The sequence below is a fragment of the Mustela putorius genome, unplaced genomic scaffold, assembly GCF_011764305.1.
Source record: "Mustela putorius furo isolate JIRA1106 unplaced genomic scaffold, ASM1176430v1.1 tig00003867_pilon_pilon_pilon, whole genome shotgun sequence".
NCBI classification, from domain to species: domain Eukaryota; kingdom Metazoa; phylum Chordata; class Mammalia; order Carnivora; family Mustelidae; genus Mustela; species Mustela putorius.
Genome location: NW_025422019.1, coordinates 9,188,587 through 9,200,864, shown reverse-complemented (window position 1 = coordinate 9,200,864; position 12,278 = coordinate 9,188,587). Strand labels below are relative to the sequence as shown.

At 48.7% G+C, this 12,278-nt stretch overlaps 1 protein-coding gene across 2 annotated transcripts in view; it reads right to left on the bottom strand.

The window, feature by feature from the left end:
- The window catches only part of SCTR (secretin receptor), a 75,773-nt gene that overhangs the window by 13,909 nt on the left and 49,586 nt on the right, over nucleotides 1-12,278 (bottom strand). For both annotated transcript variants that reach the window (XM_004759759.3, XM_013060084.2), the window contains exons 6-9: nucleotides 11,292-11,424; nucleotides 9,084-9,237; nucleotides 3,274-3,334; nucleotides 1,971-2,040 (exon numbers count right to left, since the gene is read on the bottom strand). In XM_004759759.3, coding sequence (XP_004759816.1) covers nucleotides 1,971-2,040; nucleotides 3,274-3,334; nucleotides 9,084-9,237; nucleotides 11,292-11,424 — 418 coding nt within the window. The remainder of the gene's footprint in view (nucleotides 1-1,970; nucleotides 2,041-3,273; nucleotides 3,335-9,083; nucleotides 9,238-11,291; nucleotides 11,425-12,278) is intronic.

Below are 12,278 nucleotides of genomic sequence, written 5' to 3'. Positions count from 1 at the left end.
GAGATACTGTGCCCACCAAACAACACTAGAGAGATCACAGTCTGGTGAAATCCACCGGGACCCTGGGGCCCATCGTCTCTCTGCCAGGGTTCCCCTGGGCTGGGCCTTCAGATCCCCAGAATGACACCAAGGAAACTGGCCTAACTAAATAAGGAAAGACCCTGGGAATACTACGCAGCCAGAGCACATCGGTGGATCAAATCATTTCAAAGGCCATGGGACAGCTCACATCTACTACTAAGTGAGAAACACAAGCAAGTATACAAAACTATATTAGGCATTTTGAAAAAAAAGGCATTTGGGGTGCCTGGGTGGCTCAGTGGGTTAAAGCCTCTGCCTTCAGCTCAGGTCATGATCCTGGGTCCTGGGACCTAGCCTCGCATCGGGCTCTCTGCTCAGCGGGGAGCCTGCTTCCTCCTCTCTCTCTCCCTGCCTCTCCACCTACTTATGATCTCTGTCTGTCAAATAAATAAATGAAATCTTTAAAAAAAAAAAAAAAAAAGAGAGAGGCATTTTGAAAAAAAGCTCAAATTAAAAAAAAAAAAAAAAGATAAGAAGGAGGGGAGCCTGGATGGCTCTGTGGGTTAAGCCTCTGCCTTTGGCTCAGGTCAAGCCCCGCAATGGGCCCCCTGTTCAGCGGGGATCCTGCTTCCCCCACCGCCCCCCGGCCTGCCTGCCTCTCTGCCTACTTGTGATCTCTCTCTCTCTCTGTCAAATAAATAAATAAAATCTTAAAAAAAAAAAAGAGAGATAGGAAGGAAAAGCATATGTGTATTCCCAGTGTGTGTCTTGGTGCTGAAAGTATGTGTGATTTTTTTTTTCCCCTTTTAGAAAACACATTTTGTATCTTCCAACTTCTTCTTCTTCTTCTTTTTTTTTTTTTTTTTAACATGCATTCAATTATTTGGGGTGGGGGGGAGAAGAAGAAAATTAAAAAGAAGGAGGTCCTGGAATGACCCCCTTCTCCCAACCCCCCCCCCACCAAGGTCACCAACCAGCCACTGAAAGATGGGGGCTGGAGCTGCTGCCCTGGGCTGACCCCTCTCCCTCTCCAGGGAGCCCAGGAAGGGCACTTCCTGTCAAAGTTTTCTGCAGCCCAGGAGACAACCCTCGTAGGTCCACCGCCCTCTATCCTCCTATTTCCTGTCTGTACCAACAGGCTCAGCTCCAGGCCTCTGAACCCAGAGAACTCAACCCCCCCCCAACCCCCACTGGGCACACAAGCATTGAGCGTCTGCCTTGGGCTCAAGTCCTGGAATTGAGCCCAAGGTCCGGCTCCCTGCTCAGTGGGGAGTCTGCTTCTGCCTCTTCCCCTGCTTATGTGCCCTCACACACACACACACACACACTCTCTCTCTCTAATGAACAAAATCTTTTAAAAAATTAATTAATTAAACAAATAAACCTCAGGTGATTCTGAAGGGCAGCCCAGTGGAAAGACGCTCTGAGTTCCCTCTCTATGAGAGTCCTGTATCTTCTCCTTGGGGGCCACCCCTCCAGGACTGCAGCCCCCACCAACAGCACCCCAAGCCTCACTGAGCTTTCCCCAGCCCCCAGCCTATGATCGCAGCTCAGTGATTGTTCTCCGTTTAACAAGAGGAACATCTAGAAAAAAAGATCAGGACCCAAAGATCAGAACGGGGGAATTTCAGGCCAGCACAGAACACGGCAGTTTAGGGCAAGGAGCTCGGCTCACCACATCTTAATGGCTGCTCACGGACCTAAGAGACTTCTGTAAACTTTTGTCTCCTGAGTGCGCCTCATCCCACTCCCATCCCCCATCCCCCATTCTTCCATCCACCATCTAGACCCTCCAGGCACTGACCAACCTCTGGAAGCTCCCTGGTTTATACCTCCCTCCTGGGCTCCTGGAGGGGGCCATGCTAGCGCTTTCCCTTGGCCTTCAGTCCAGGCCAGTCACTCTCTCCACCTCTTCCACTGGAGCCCAACCTGGCAAGACGGCCACTCACCAGGATGGAGAGGATCACGGGCCCCCGAATGACCCACCAGATGGATGCATTGGCGTTGATGTCCCAGCACCTATGGGGGGACAGCCAGGCCTCATTAGGAGTGGAGAATTGAGGGGACGAGGAAGGACTAAATCCCGCAAGCGCTCTTCGGATGAAGGGCCCATGCCGGTGGCCCCGAGCTCTGGGGCTGGGGGCCCAGCACTGTTAGAACGAACCCTCTCCTAATACCACGGAGCACTTCTGAGGCCGTTGGAGCAGCACCCCCATCTCTGTGCAAGCTCTGTGTGCACACCTGTGTGGCATCTGACCGTCAGAAGATCCCAGAATCCCAAAGTGGACACGGTGACAAACTCAACTGCCAACAATGGCCAGGCAGGTGGCATCAGTGAGTGAAGGGGCTGGGTGATTGTTACGTGGCCTCAGGACCCTGGGACCTCCTGCACGGGAAGGTTACTGGGCAGGCTAGAGAGCATGTGCCTGACCCAAGGCAGCCACAACTCGGCTCCGGCTGATTTTTGCCATAAGGGAGACTGAGAGATATTGGTAGAACTTCCCATGTTCTCCAGAAGAGCTAAAAATCCATATTTTACACAACATCAAATTCACCCAATTAAAATAATTATTTTGAAATTATTATCTGGGGCCAAAGATGGACCACAGGACACTGGCACATCTCCTTGGACCTCATCCACATCCTGGGCTGGTCATGTCAGCTTTCTCATGAGAACCTACTTCTGCTCTATCCCGCTGCTGCCTCGCTTCCTCCCCGGCTTCTTTCCACAGGCCTACTTCCCAGTAGGTGCCCTGGGCTTACCTCCATCCCCAGCACCTGGGAGCTTTAGAGAACAAGACTAGATCTCTCTGTCCCCATTAGGAGTCCCTGGGAATGTGGCTGCCCCTCTCCTGTGCCCACCTCAGCTGGAGTCTCAAAGCCCCAGGTCTGGGGGGCGGGGTATAGGAAGGGAGGAGTAGAGGAGGGAGATCCCAGGAGGAAAGAAAAGCTGGAAAGCTGGGCTGACCCTGAGCTGCCTCCCTGAGTGGCACCTGCCTGGAGCATCACAGCTTCTGTCCAGCCCCTGCTCTTGCCCCAGAGCTGATGGCATGGGCAGGCCCAGGAGGGTGTAGGTGCGATGAAGGCCACCCCCCCCCACCTATCTGCAAGCTCACACCAGCCCAGCATTCCAGAGTACTCGCCTGTGTCCCCCCCAGTTTGAAAAACAGGCCTCTCCTAGATAGCTCCACCTGCTTGAAGAACTCGACATTATAAAACACACTCCTGTTACCTCTCCTTCAAATGGCTTACCCGACATCTTCCAGAAAGTGCCTGCTGATAGCCCACGAAGCAACAAAAATGGCGGGGGAACCTGTAGAGTAAAAACAAAAGGAAGGAGAGGGGAGGGGGGACTCAATTTTCAATAGCCCCCCCCATGGGAACGGGGGCAGTTTGCCTAGCCTAGAAGTGAGTAGGTACCACGGAAACCCCCTTGTAAATCTTGTGCAAACGGGTAGCCTCCTGCTTCTAGGGTACCCAGCCTTCCCCGGGAACTGAGGCAGAATCAAATGGTTCTTGAAAGCCACGAGGGTCTCAGGGTGTCCTGGGAGCCTGGGGCAGACTAGGGGGAGAAACTCTGCAGGGAAGAGAAGGGAGAAAGGATGGTCTACACCTGTGCTGTCCTGGGCAGTGGCCACTCACCCCACGTAGCTGGTTATGGAGTACTTGATATTTGTGGCTGGTCCCACTGGAGATGTGCTGTACATGCAAGACACCCAACTCTTGAAGACTTAGTAGGAATCAGAGAGTGGGAAATCTGCTAATTTTTATATTTAACTATATGGTGACATGACAATATTTTTATACCGGGTTAAATAAAATAGATTATTGGGATTAATCTTACATGCTTCTTTTTATTGTGTTTACTGTAGCTACTAGAAGATTTTTAGGATATATATGTGACTCACTCTGTTTCTAGAAGACATGATCATCCGCACCTGAATGGTAAACCCTGTCCCAAGGCTGCTCAGGTTTCAGACCTCCAGCAGCCGGGTTTACAACCACGCAGGAGATTAAAGGATTTTTCTCTGGCAGAATCCAACAGCCCCAGACAAAGGGCCTATAGATGGCAATGCTGGGGACCCCCCCAACACAGTGGCCACTTCCAACCCAGTCTCCCTTGAGAGACATGCCATGCACACACAGACCCCCTCCACCCCCATACACGGGGACTTTGGTCTGCTCTGAAGTGACTCATTCTTAAACACGAACAGACAGTCAAGGTCACGGACATCTGAGGAAAGCTGATTACATAAAAGACAAGGACCAAAACAATCAGAGAGAAGGAACTCAAAGGAAACAGACCATGCAGGCTGTAGGAGGAACTCGGACAAAACAACTCTAAGGAATATCATCCGAGAGATAAGAAGAAAGATCACATCTGCAAGACCCAAACAGGATGCCGAAAATAGGGAGCAGTCCGAGAACAAGGAAGAGAGCTTAGAAACGGAATATATGATAACCAAGATAAAAGACTCCATAGAAGGTTGGAAGATAAAGACCAGGCATCGCTGGGAAAGCAGGACACAAAGAGTGGGATGAAAAAGAGAAGAGACAAGGAAAAAAATCAGAGGTCAATTCCAGGATGCACTCCATCTGATTAAAAGTTTCAGAAAGAGAAGATAAAAACCAAAGGGAAAGAAATCAAACAGGTAATACAAGAACAAGGTCCAAGAAATGAAGGATGTGAGTTTCCAGATGAAAGGACCACCAGATGTCAGTAAAAAGAATGAAATCAGCTTGCATGGGTGTGCCTCCCTAGGGCATTTCAAAACTCAGGGGACAGAGAGAAGATGCTGCAGCTTATGTAGAAGGAGATGAGTCAAAATGCTCAGGGAAGAAGAATAAAACTGCAGGGACACTTGAGTGGCACAGTTGGTTAAGCGTCTGCTCTTGTCCTGATCCTGGAGTCTTGGGATTGGTCCCACGTCACGCAACTTGTCTACGGCAGCCCGTAGGAAAACAGATAGAGTGGGAAGAAACCAAACATATAGGAACTAATAGATTTCCTGTTGGTGTGGGGTGATTTGGGAAACAGCACTGGAGGTTCTTCCAGTTCCATGGGAGAGCTGGGGAGAATTAAGGACAGCAACGTAAAACAAATAAGTCAATTAAAAGTGACTCCATAAAAAACAAAAGATTAACTATTGAAAGTAAAATGGTTATACATCATGTGGCTCAGCAGTAAGCTTTTTTTTTTTTTTAAGATTTTATTTATTCATTTGACAGAAGAGAGAGAGGGCAAGCACAAGCAGCAAGAGCAGCAGGCAGAGGGAGAGGGAGGAGCAGTCTCCCCTCAGAGCAGAGGGCACATGTGGGATTCAATCCCAGGACCCTGACATCATGACCTGAGCCAAAGACAGCTGCTTAATCGACTGAGCCACCCAGGTGTCCCTCCTATTTAATTATTTAAACCAAGGATGTGCATGACTTTCAATTATATATCTTTTCTTTTTTTTAAATCCCTGCCTCAATTTTGGATGCTTTGGGCAAAGAACATGGGCTCTTAAGGGCCGCCTATGGTCTTCCATCTTTAACAGTCCTGGAAAACCAATAATGGCTGTTTTCCATTATTGGGGTTGTTGTTGTTGGGGTTTCTTAGAATGGTCCCCACACTATCAGTTTCAACGTCACTTGGGGCCTTGACAGACATGAAGAGTCTTTCTTTGGCTACACCCAAGGCCAACTGGCTCAGAGGCACAGGGCGTGGGGTCCAGCCAGCTGGGCTCGACACACCCTCCATGTAACTCCGACGCTGGCTCCAGTTGGAGAGCCACCAACTCAGTGAGTGGGACCTTGGTTCATCCCCAGAAGAGCCAGAGGTGTCACCCTTTTCAGGGTGAACACTGACACCCCAACATCCTTGTAAAAGTAAAAAAAAAATCTTCAAAGTTGGGGCACCTGGGTGGTTCAGTTGTTAAGTATCTGCCTTTGGCTCGGGTCATGATCCCAGGGTTTGAGATCAAGTCCCTCATCGGGCTCCCTGCTCGGCGGGAAGCCTGGTTCTCCCTTTCCCATTCCCCCTGCTTGTGTTCCCTCTCTCACTGTGTCTCTCTCTGTCAAATAAACACATAAAATCTAAACAAACAAACAAACAAAACAAAACAAAAAACCAAAAAACAGCTAAAAATAAATAAATAAATATAAAGACCTTCAAAGTGTCCACTCCTTCTGATTCAGTGATCCCAATTCTAGGATTCCATATTACATATGGGAATAAGCTTTGTTCATAAAAGCATTTATCACTGTTATTTATAGTAGTGGAAAATTAAAAACAACCTAAGTGTCCGTATAATAGGTATTTGGTTAAATACATCCATAGACTAGTTAAAAAATGTTTATGGCAGAGGTGGAAGAATACAGAGCACACTTGTGGGTTAACTGAAAGAAACAAGATTCAGAATTCTACATATAGAATGACCACAGCAGAGGTGCCCGGGTGGCTCTGTCCATTAAGTGTCTGCCTTCCGTTGGGGTAATGATCCCAGGCCCCCAGGTCAAGTCCTGCCTTGGGTGGCTTGCTCAGCAGAGAGCCTGTAGCTCCCCCTGCTTGTGCATGCGCTCTCTGACAAATAAATAAATAAAATCTTAAAAAAAAAAAAAAAGAATGACCACAACACTGTGGAGAAAAACTGAGTAGGAAAAATAGTTTGCAAGGAAACCCTCAAAAATGTTTGTTAGATAAGACCAGGGTAATTTTTTTCTACTTAATTTTTTTTTTTCAGTCTTACAGTGAGTGTGTACTCATTTAAGCAACCTGTCTCTGGGGAAACAAGTTGCGTACAAATTGAGAAGGGGCCCCTGCTTTTGTAAGAGAAAGGCCTCTCCCAGACAGAAAACTCTGGGCCTTCCTGAGTCCCTTCAAGGTCTCCTTGGGGCTGTATAGGCAGACAGGCCAGGAGGGGAGGAACCGCTCTTTCCTGTGCTGTTCTGTCCCCAGGGCCTGGCATATAGTAGATGCTCAATAAACATTTGAGGAAGAAAGGAAGGCTCTCATGATCTCACTTAAACCCTTCCTAACAATCTGAGGGGTTCCTGGGTGGCTCAGTCAGTTAAGCATCTGCCTTTGGCTCAGGTCATGATCTCAGGGTCCTGGGATTGGCTTAGTGTGGGCTCCCTGCTCAGTGGAGAGCCTGATTCTCCCTCTGCTCCTCCCCACCAGCTTGTGCTCTCTCTTCTCTCAAATGAATAAGCAAAATCTTTTTAAAATAAAAAAACATGAAATAATAAAACAAGATAAGCTCTCCTAAAAATCTGTGATAGAGATGTCAGAATGCAATTTTGTCTCCCCACTAGACTATGACATCTTTGAATGATGGAACTATTTTTGTTTCTGTAATCTCTAGAAGCAAAGAAACACTCGAAGAAAGTAGAATAAATTGTGATCCTGATATTACAGATAAAGAAACTGCCTATGTTTAAACAATGAGATCCTGGCAGATCTGAGAGTCAAGGTCAATGGACAGGTTCCAAAGTGGGTATTTATTGGGGAGTCAACTGCATAAAGCAAGTCCCTGGTCCCCCAGTACTCTTGGAACTACTGTCCTCCGAAGAGCCCCACAGCTCCTGCTGGCCAAGCATCGTGTGCTAATTAGGCTGCCAAAGTCTGTAGGAAGGCTCTGTGTGCTCTGGCAGCTCTGGCTACTTCCCCGATGTGAGTCGATAGGGCTCTTGCATGGACGGATTTAGACAAGGAGAAAAGACAGGGCTTTCCTGGCAGGGGCACTTCTTAATTAAAGGCACTAAGAAGAAAGCAAATGAAATTGATGGCTAGTACACATATCTATCCATGTAAGCATATGAGTCACTCAGGGGAATGTGGCTATTTTTTTAGAACCTAGTGGGTAACTTATATATGTTTATCAAATGAGCAATGGATGGATGGATGGACAGACAGATGGGTACACAGATGGATGTACATAGACGGGTACACGGATGGATGGATACACGGATGGATGGATGGATGGACGGACGGACGGACAGACGGACAGGTACATGGATGGATAGATGGATGGATAGATGTTTGTTAATGGCAGAATAAGAGTTAAGGGACCTTTGGAAACAGATAAGCCTTGGTTTGAATCATGGGTCTGCCCTTGTCTATAGTGTGAACATATTACATCCCATCTTTGAGCACGTTTCTTTGAAAGGCCTCTGGAAATTGGGGTGGCAATTAAAAATGCATGTAAATGCTCTGCTCATAGTAAGTGCTCAAGAGATGGAGTTATCATCTTCATTGATCAGAAGGGACAGGGGGAAGAGATGGAACGGGGCCTGCAGGTGGCTACTTTTCCCTTCCTTCCTACAAACGAACCTTGAAATTCCTTTGGAAGGCCATGTGGTTTGAGCACCTTAAGCCAATCAGTGTATTCCATTCGCTCAGGTCTGTGATTGGTTCAGGGATGTGTCTGAGACAAGCTAGTCCTATCAAGATGAACCTCAGAGTATTTGCTGGGAATGCTGGGACATGGCCTTTTCCTTTCATTAGAAATAACAAAGAAGCTGGTACCCCAGAAGCTGCTGGCACTTATACTGGGAACACCAGCATAACGATAGAGCTGATGTTACAGAAGGTGAAGCGGAAAGGCACAAAGTAACATTGTTGAGCTGCTGGATCCAACCTCACCTGAATTTGGCAATCCCTCGACTTTTCAGATATATGACCCAGTTGCTTTCTTTTATGTTTAAAGCTGATCTAAGCCAGATTTTCTGACAGCTACAGTCAAAAGTACCCTAATTAATAGAGAAAGGAAGCAAGGATGAAAATATATGAATGGAATGTCTAAGGAAGATGAAACAACAAACGTAGTATGAAATGGTAAGTTGGGTGGTGTCAAATGGTAAGAGACTTTGGATGGCCAAAATTGGGGCTACATTTTAACTGTGAATTCTTACTTGATGTACAAATAAACCAAAGCCAGGGGGTTAAACAAGAAGCAACTTGCCTAAGATTCCACGAGTTAGCTAACTTAACTGAGCGTGGGGCTGCAACTAGAAACCAAGTCCTCTGGCTCAGTGCCTTCCCCACATTCCCCAGTCATTACACCCACGGAGAAACGTACCCCATCCGAGGGCAACAAATCCCTGGAGGCACTTCCTTTCCGAGAAGAAGGAGATGACGAGGAGCGTGTGAAGGTAAAGGCCTTCCACCAGCAGCCAGGCGTAGTTGGCCATGATGCAGTACTGGAAGAAAGCCATGACCAGCTTACAGCCCACCTGGACAGAGAGAGGCAGGTGAGCCCCAGGCTGGGAAACAGTGAGCTCCTCTCTGCCAGCCCCCCAAATGAAGCGACAGGGATTGATAGGGGTCGGGTCGCAGAGCAAGTCTCTATGGGCTCCTGGCCATCCCCTGTGGCCTTCCACTCTCAGAAGCCCAGGCCCACAGAGTTCTCTAGAAAGTGGAAGCCCACATGGCAGCAGACTCAGGCAAGAAGGCTAACAGGCCATCAGAGAAGCAGGAAGTGCATTCAAACCCGGGACTTGGCTGCCACCACTGAAGCTGTGTCAGATAGGGCCCAGGACCCAAGTTCCTCCTTTGCAGATGAGCACACGGGTGGACAGAAGGAAAGGGATTTCTGAGCCAAGGATTAATAAGATCCCTTCCAAGCTATTTCCCTGGAAACAGATAAAGGGACATACCAATTATGTTAGGAGGGCACCACTGATTATAGTGAAAATGGCCCCTGATTGGTACACCGCCTCTGTTCTGGAGACTTCTGACTACCAGATGGAGATGCCAGTGCTGGCCTTGCCTGACTTAGTGACTTGTTAGAGGCATGTCTCTAGCAGGGATCACCAGAAGCTGTGCCTGGGGACTCGTGCGGCATGAGGCTTCTGTGCCAGCAAGGCAACCATTCCTACATGACAAGGTCCCCTCTCCTTTCTCTGAGCTGTCCCTGGGGAGAGGACAGCTTCTGGGTTGGGCCGAGGAGGTCACATGCAGGTAACCCAGTGCTGCACTGCTGGTGGGCTGCGGTTCCTGCTCTACGTCCGCCCACAGACTCGGATTCTGGGTGGAGACTGTGGTTGACTCAGGAGTATGATGTTTACCCGAACCCAAGAAGGTTTCCCATGGGGGACTGCTGGACTTCTCCAGTACTGGTCAGTGAGGTGTGGGCCCTGAATTTACATCTTCTGACTCTCACTCTACTACTCTTACTTTGTCCTGCCCATCTCCCTAAGGGAGATTCAGTTTGAGTCAGAAAACACACACACACACACACACCCCTATAGAAACAACACAAACAACAGATCTGTAAGGGATTACAGATGGGAGTGGTGGGAAGTGACAGGCAGGTTGACCAAACCCATCTCAATCTGCCATCTTTTTCTCCCTTGTTTGCCTCTGCTATGGTGACTATGATGCAAAAAAAAACCTCGATCCTCCAGCCTCCTTTAGAGTAAGGTGTGGTCCCATGACAAGGTTCTAGGCAATGGGATGTAGATAGGTGTCTTGAGAGCAGGCATTCTTTCCCACCCTAAAAAGGCAAAGCTACCCAAAGACAAAAACTGTTTAACCCTGACTCTTTTTCTTGACTGGAACAGGGATGTGAGGCCTGGGGCTGCAGCAGCCATATTGTAAAAAGCCGTATAAAGTATGGCATCAAGCACAGCAGAGCAGAAAGAGGGAGAAGGATTGTGTCCACCATGGCATCACGGAGCCCCTGTGCCACCTCTGGATTGCCCATCTGTGGACTGCTTATGTGGGAGACAAACTCCATCTGAGCCACTGATGCATGGTTTTCTGGTATATGTAGCAAAACGGATCCTCAGCTGATACACAGAGCAATATTGCAAAGAACTAAGAGTCATCTGAGCATTCAGAAGGAGGAAAGGGGTTAGATTAAATTAAACGACTGCTTTACTACAGACTTAAGTTTGCAGATACAGACATATATGCTCCCACTTTTCTTTCTGCACCACACCCTCAACCCTCTTCAGAGCTGGCCATCTGCCCATAGCTGGGACTTGGCAGGTGGAGGGAAAAGATGACCCTCCATATGTATCTAATTGCCAGAGTGGGAGTTGAAGGGCAGCCCCAGGGGCTTCCCGACAAGTTGTTCTCATACATGACCCCGACTGTGCACGTGGAAACATGGGACTCTCCCTGGATGCCCTGGCCCAGCCCCAGCATTGGTCCCTGTACTCTAGGCATTTAATGCAGCCTCGGGTGGGACTTGGAGAAATAGCAACGGGACCACCACCCTCTCCTAGTTGGGCTGGGGAAGGTGTGCAGCCTGGCCACACTCTGGAGCATGCAGGCATGTTACCCTGTGGGCATCACATTGAGTGACATCTTCCGAAGAGAAGAGCACCGCATCCTTGATGAAGTTGGACAGGGCACGCAGGATGAAGGACACAAAAAGGTGCATGTGGATGTAGTTGCGGGTGCAGTGGAGCCTCCTGGAGGGAGAGAATGCAAGGCCATGGGGGCCAGAGCCACAGGCGCTTGGCCACTTCTTAGCCAGATGACCTTGACCTCGAGCAAGCCTTTACACCTTCGCAGAACCCGAGTCTCCTCCTCTGTGGGAGGGATCAGAGGTCCGTTATCCATTCCCCAGCTGCTGGTGCCAGAAGCAGGCTTTCTTACGGGGAACCTATTCCAGCTCTGGGATTGGGGTGACTCCATCCTCCCACCCTGTTGATAGACCCAACCAATCGGAGTACTCCACCCCTGGCTGCAGTGACATTCAGGTTGGGACTGTGACTCAAGCTGGATTCATAGAAACCTCCCCACCCCTGCCCCAGGACTTTAACTGCAACTAAAGGGGAAGGGGCTCTCTCTGTCCTAGTGGCTAAGCCAGTGGAGTGTACCCCTATCGCTGTTGGTGGATGTCTCTGCCACCCCTGAGGAGAGCCTGCCTAAGGATGAGGCCGATGGAGAGTGGAGAGAGGAAGGGGGACAGACCTAGCTCTGCTGATACGTTTGAGCACCTAGATCCAGCCATTCCTAGAGACAGACACCCCTGACCTTTTCAGTTATGTGGGTCAGGATATCTTGGTTTTCTTAAACTGTTTTTAGGGGATTTCTGTTTCTTGCAACCAGGAGTCTGGCTAACACACTGGTAAAATGGGGGTAATGATACCTATCTTATAGCATTGTGTAAAAATGACAGCCAGGACATCTGCAGTGAGTTGTTATGCTCAGTAACTGTGAATGAATAAAAACACGAACAAAGTCACAGGAACATCAGTGTTTTGTCTCGAGTAAGGTCTAGATCAAGAGGTCACTAAGTAGCCCCCCGCCCCACCTTCCT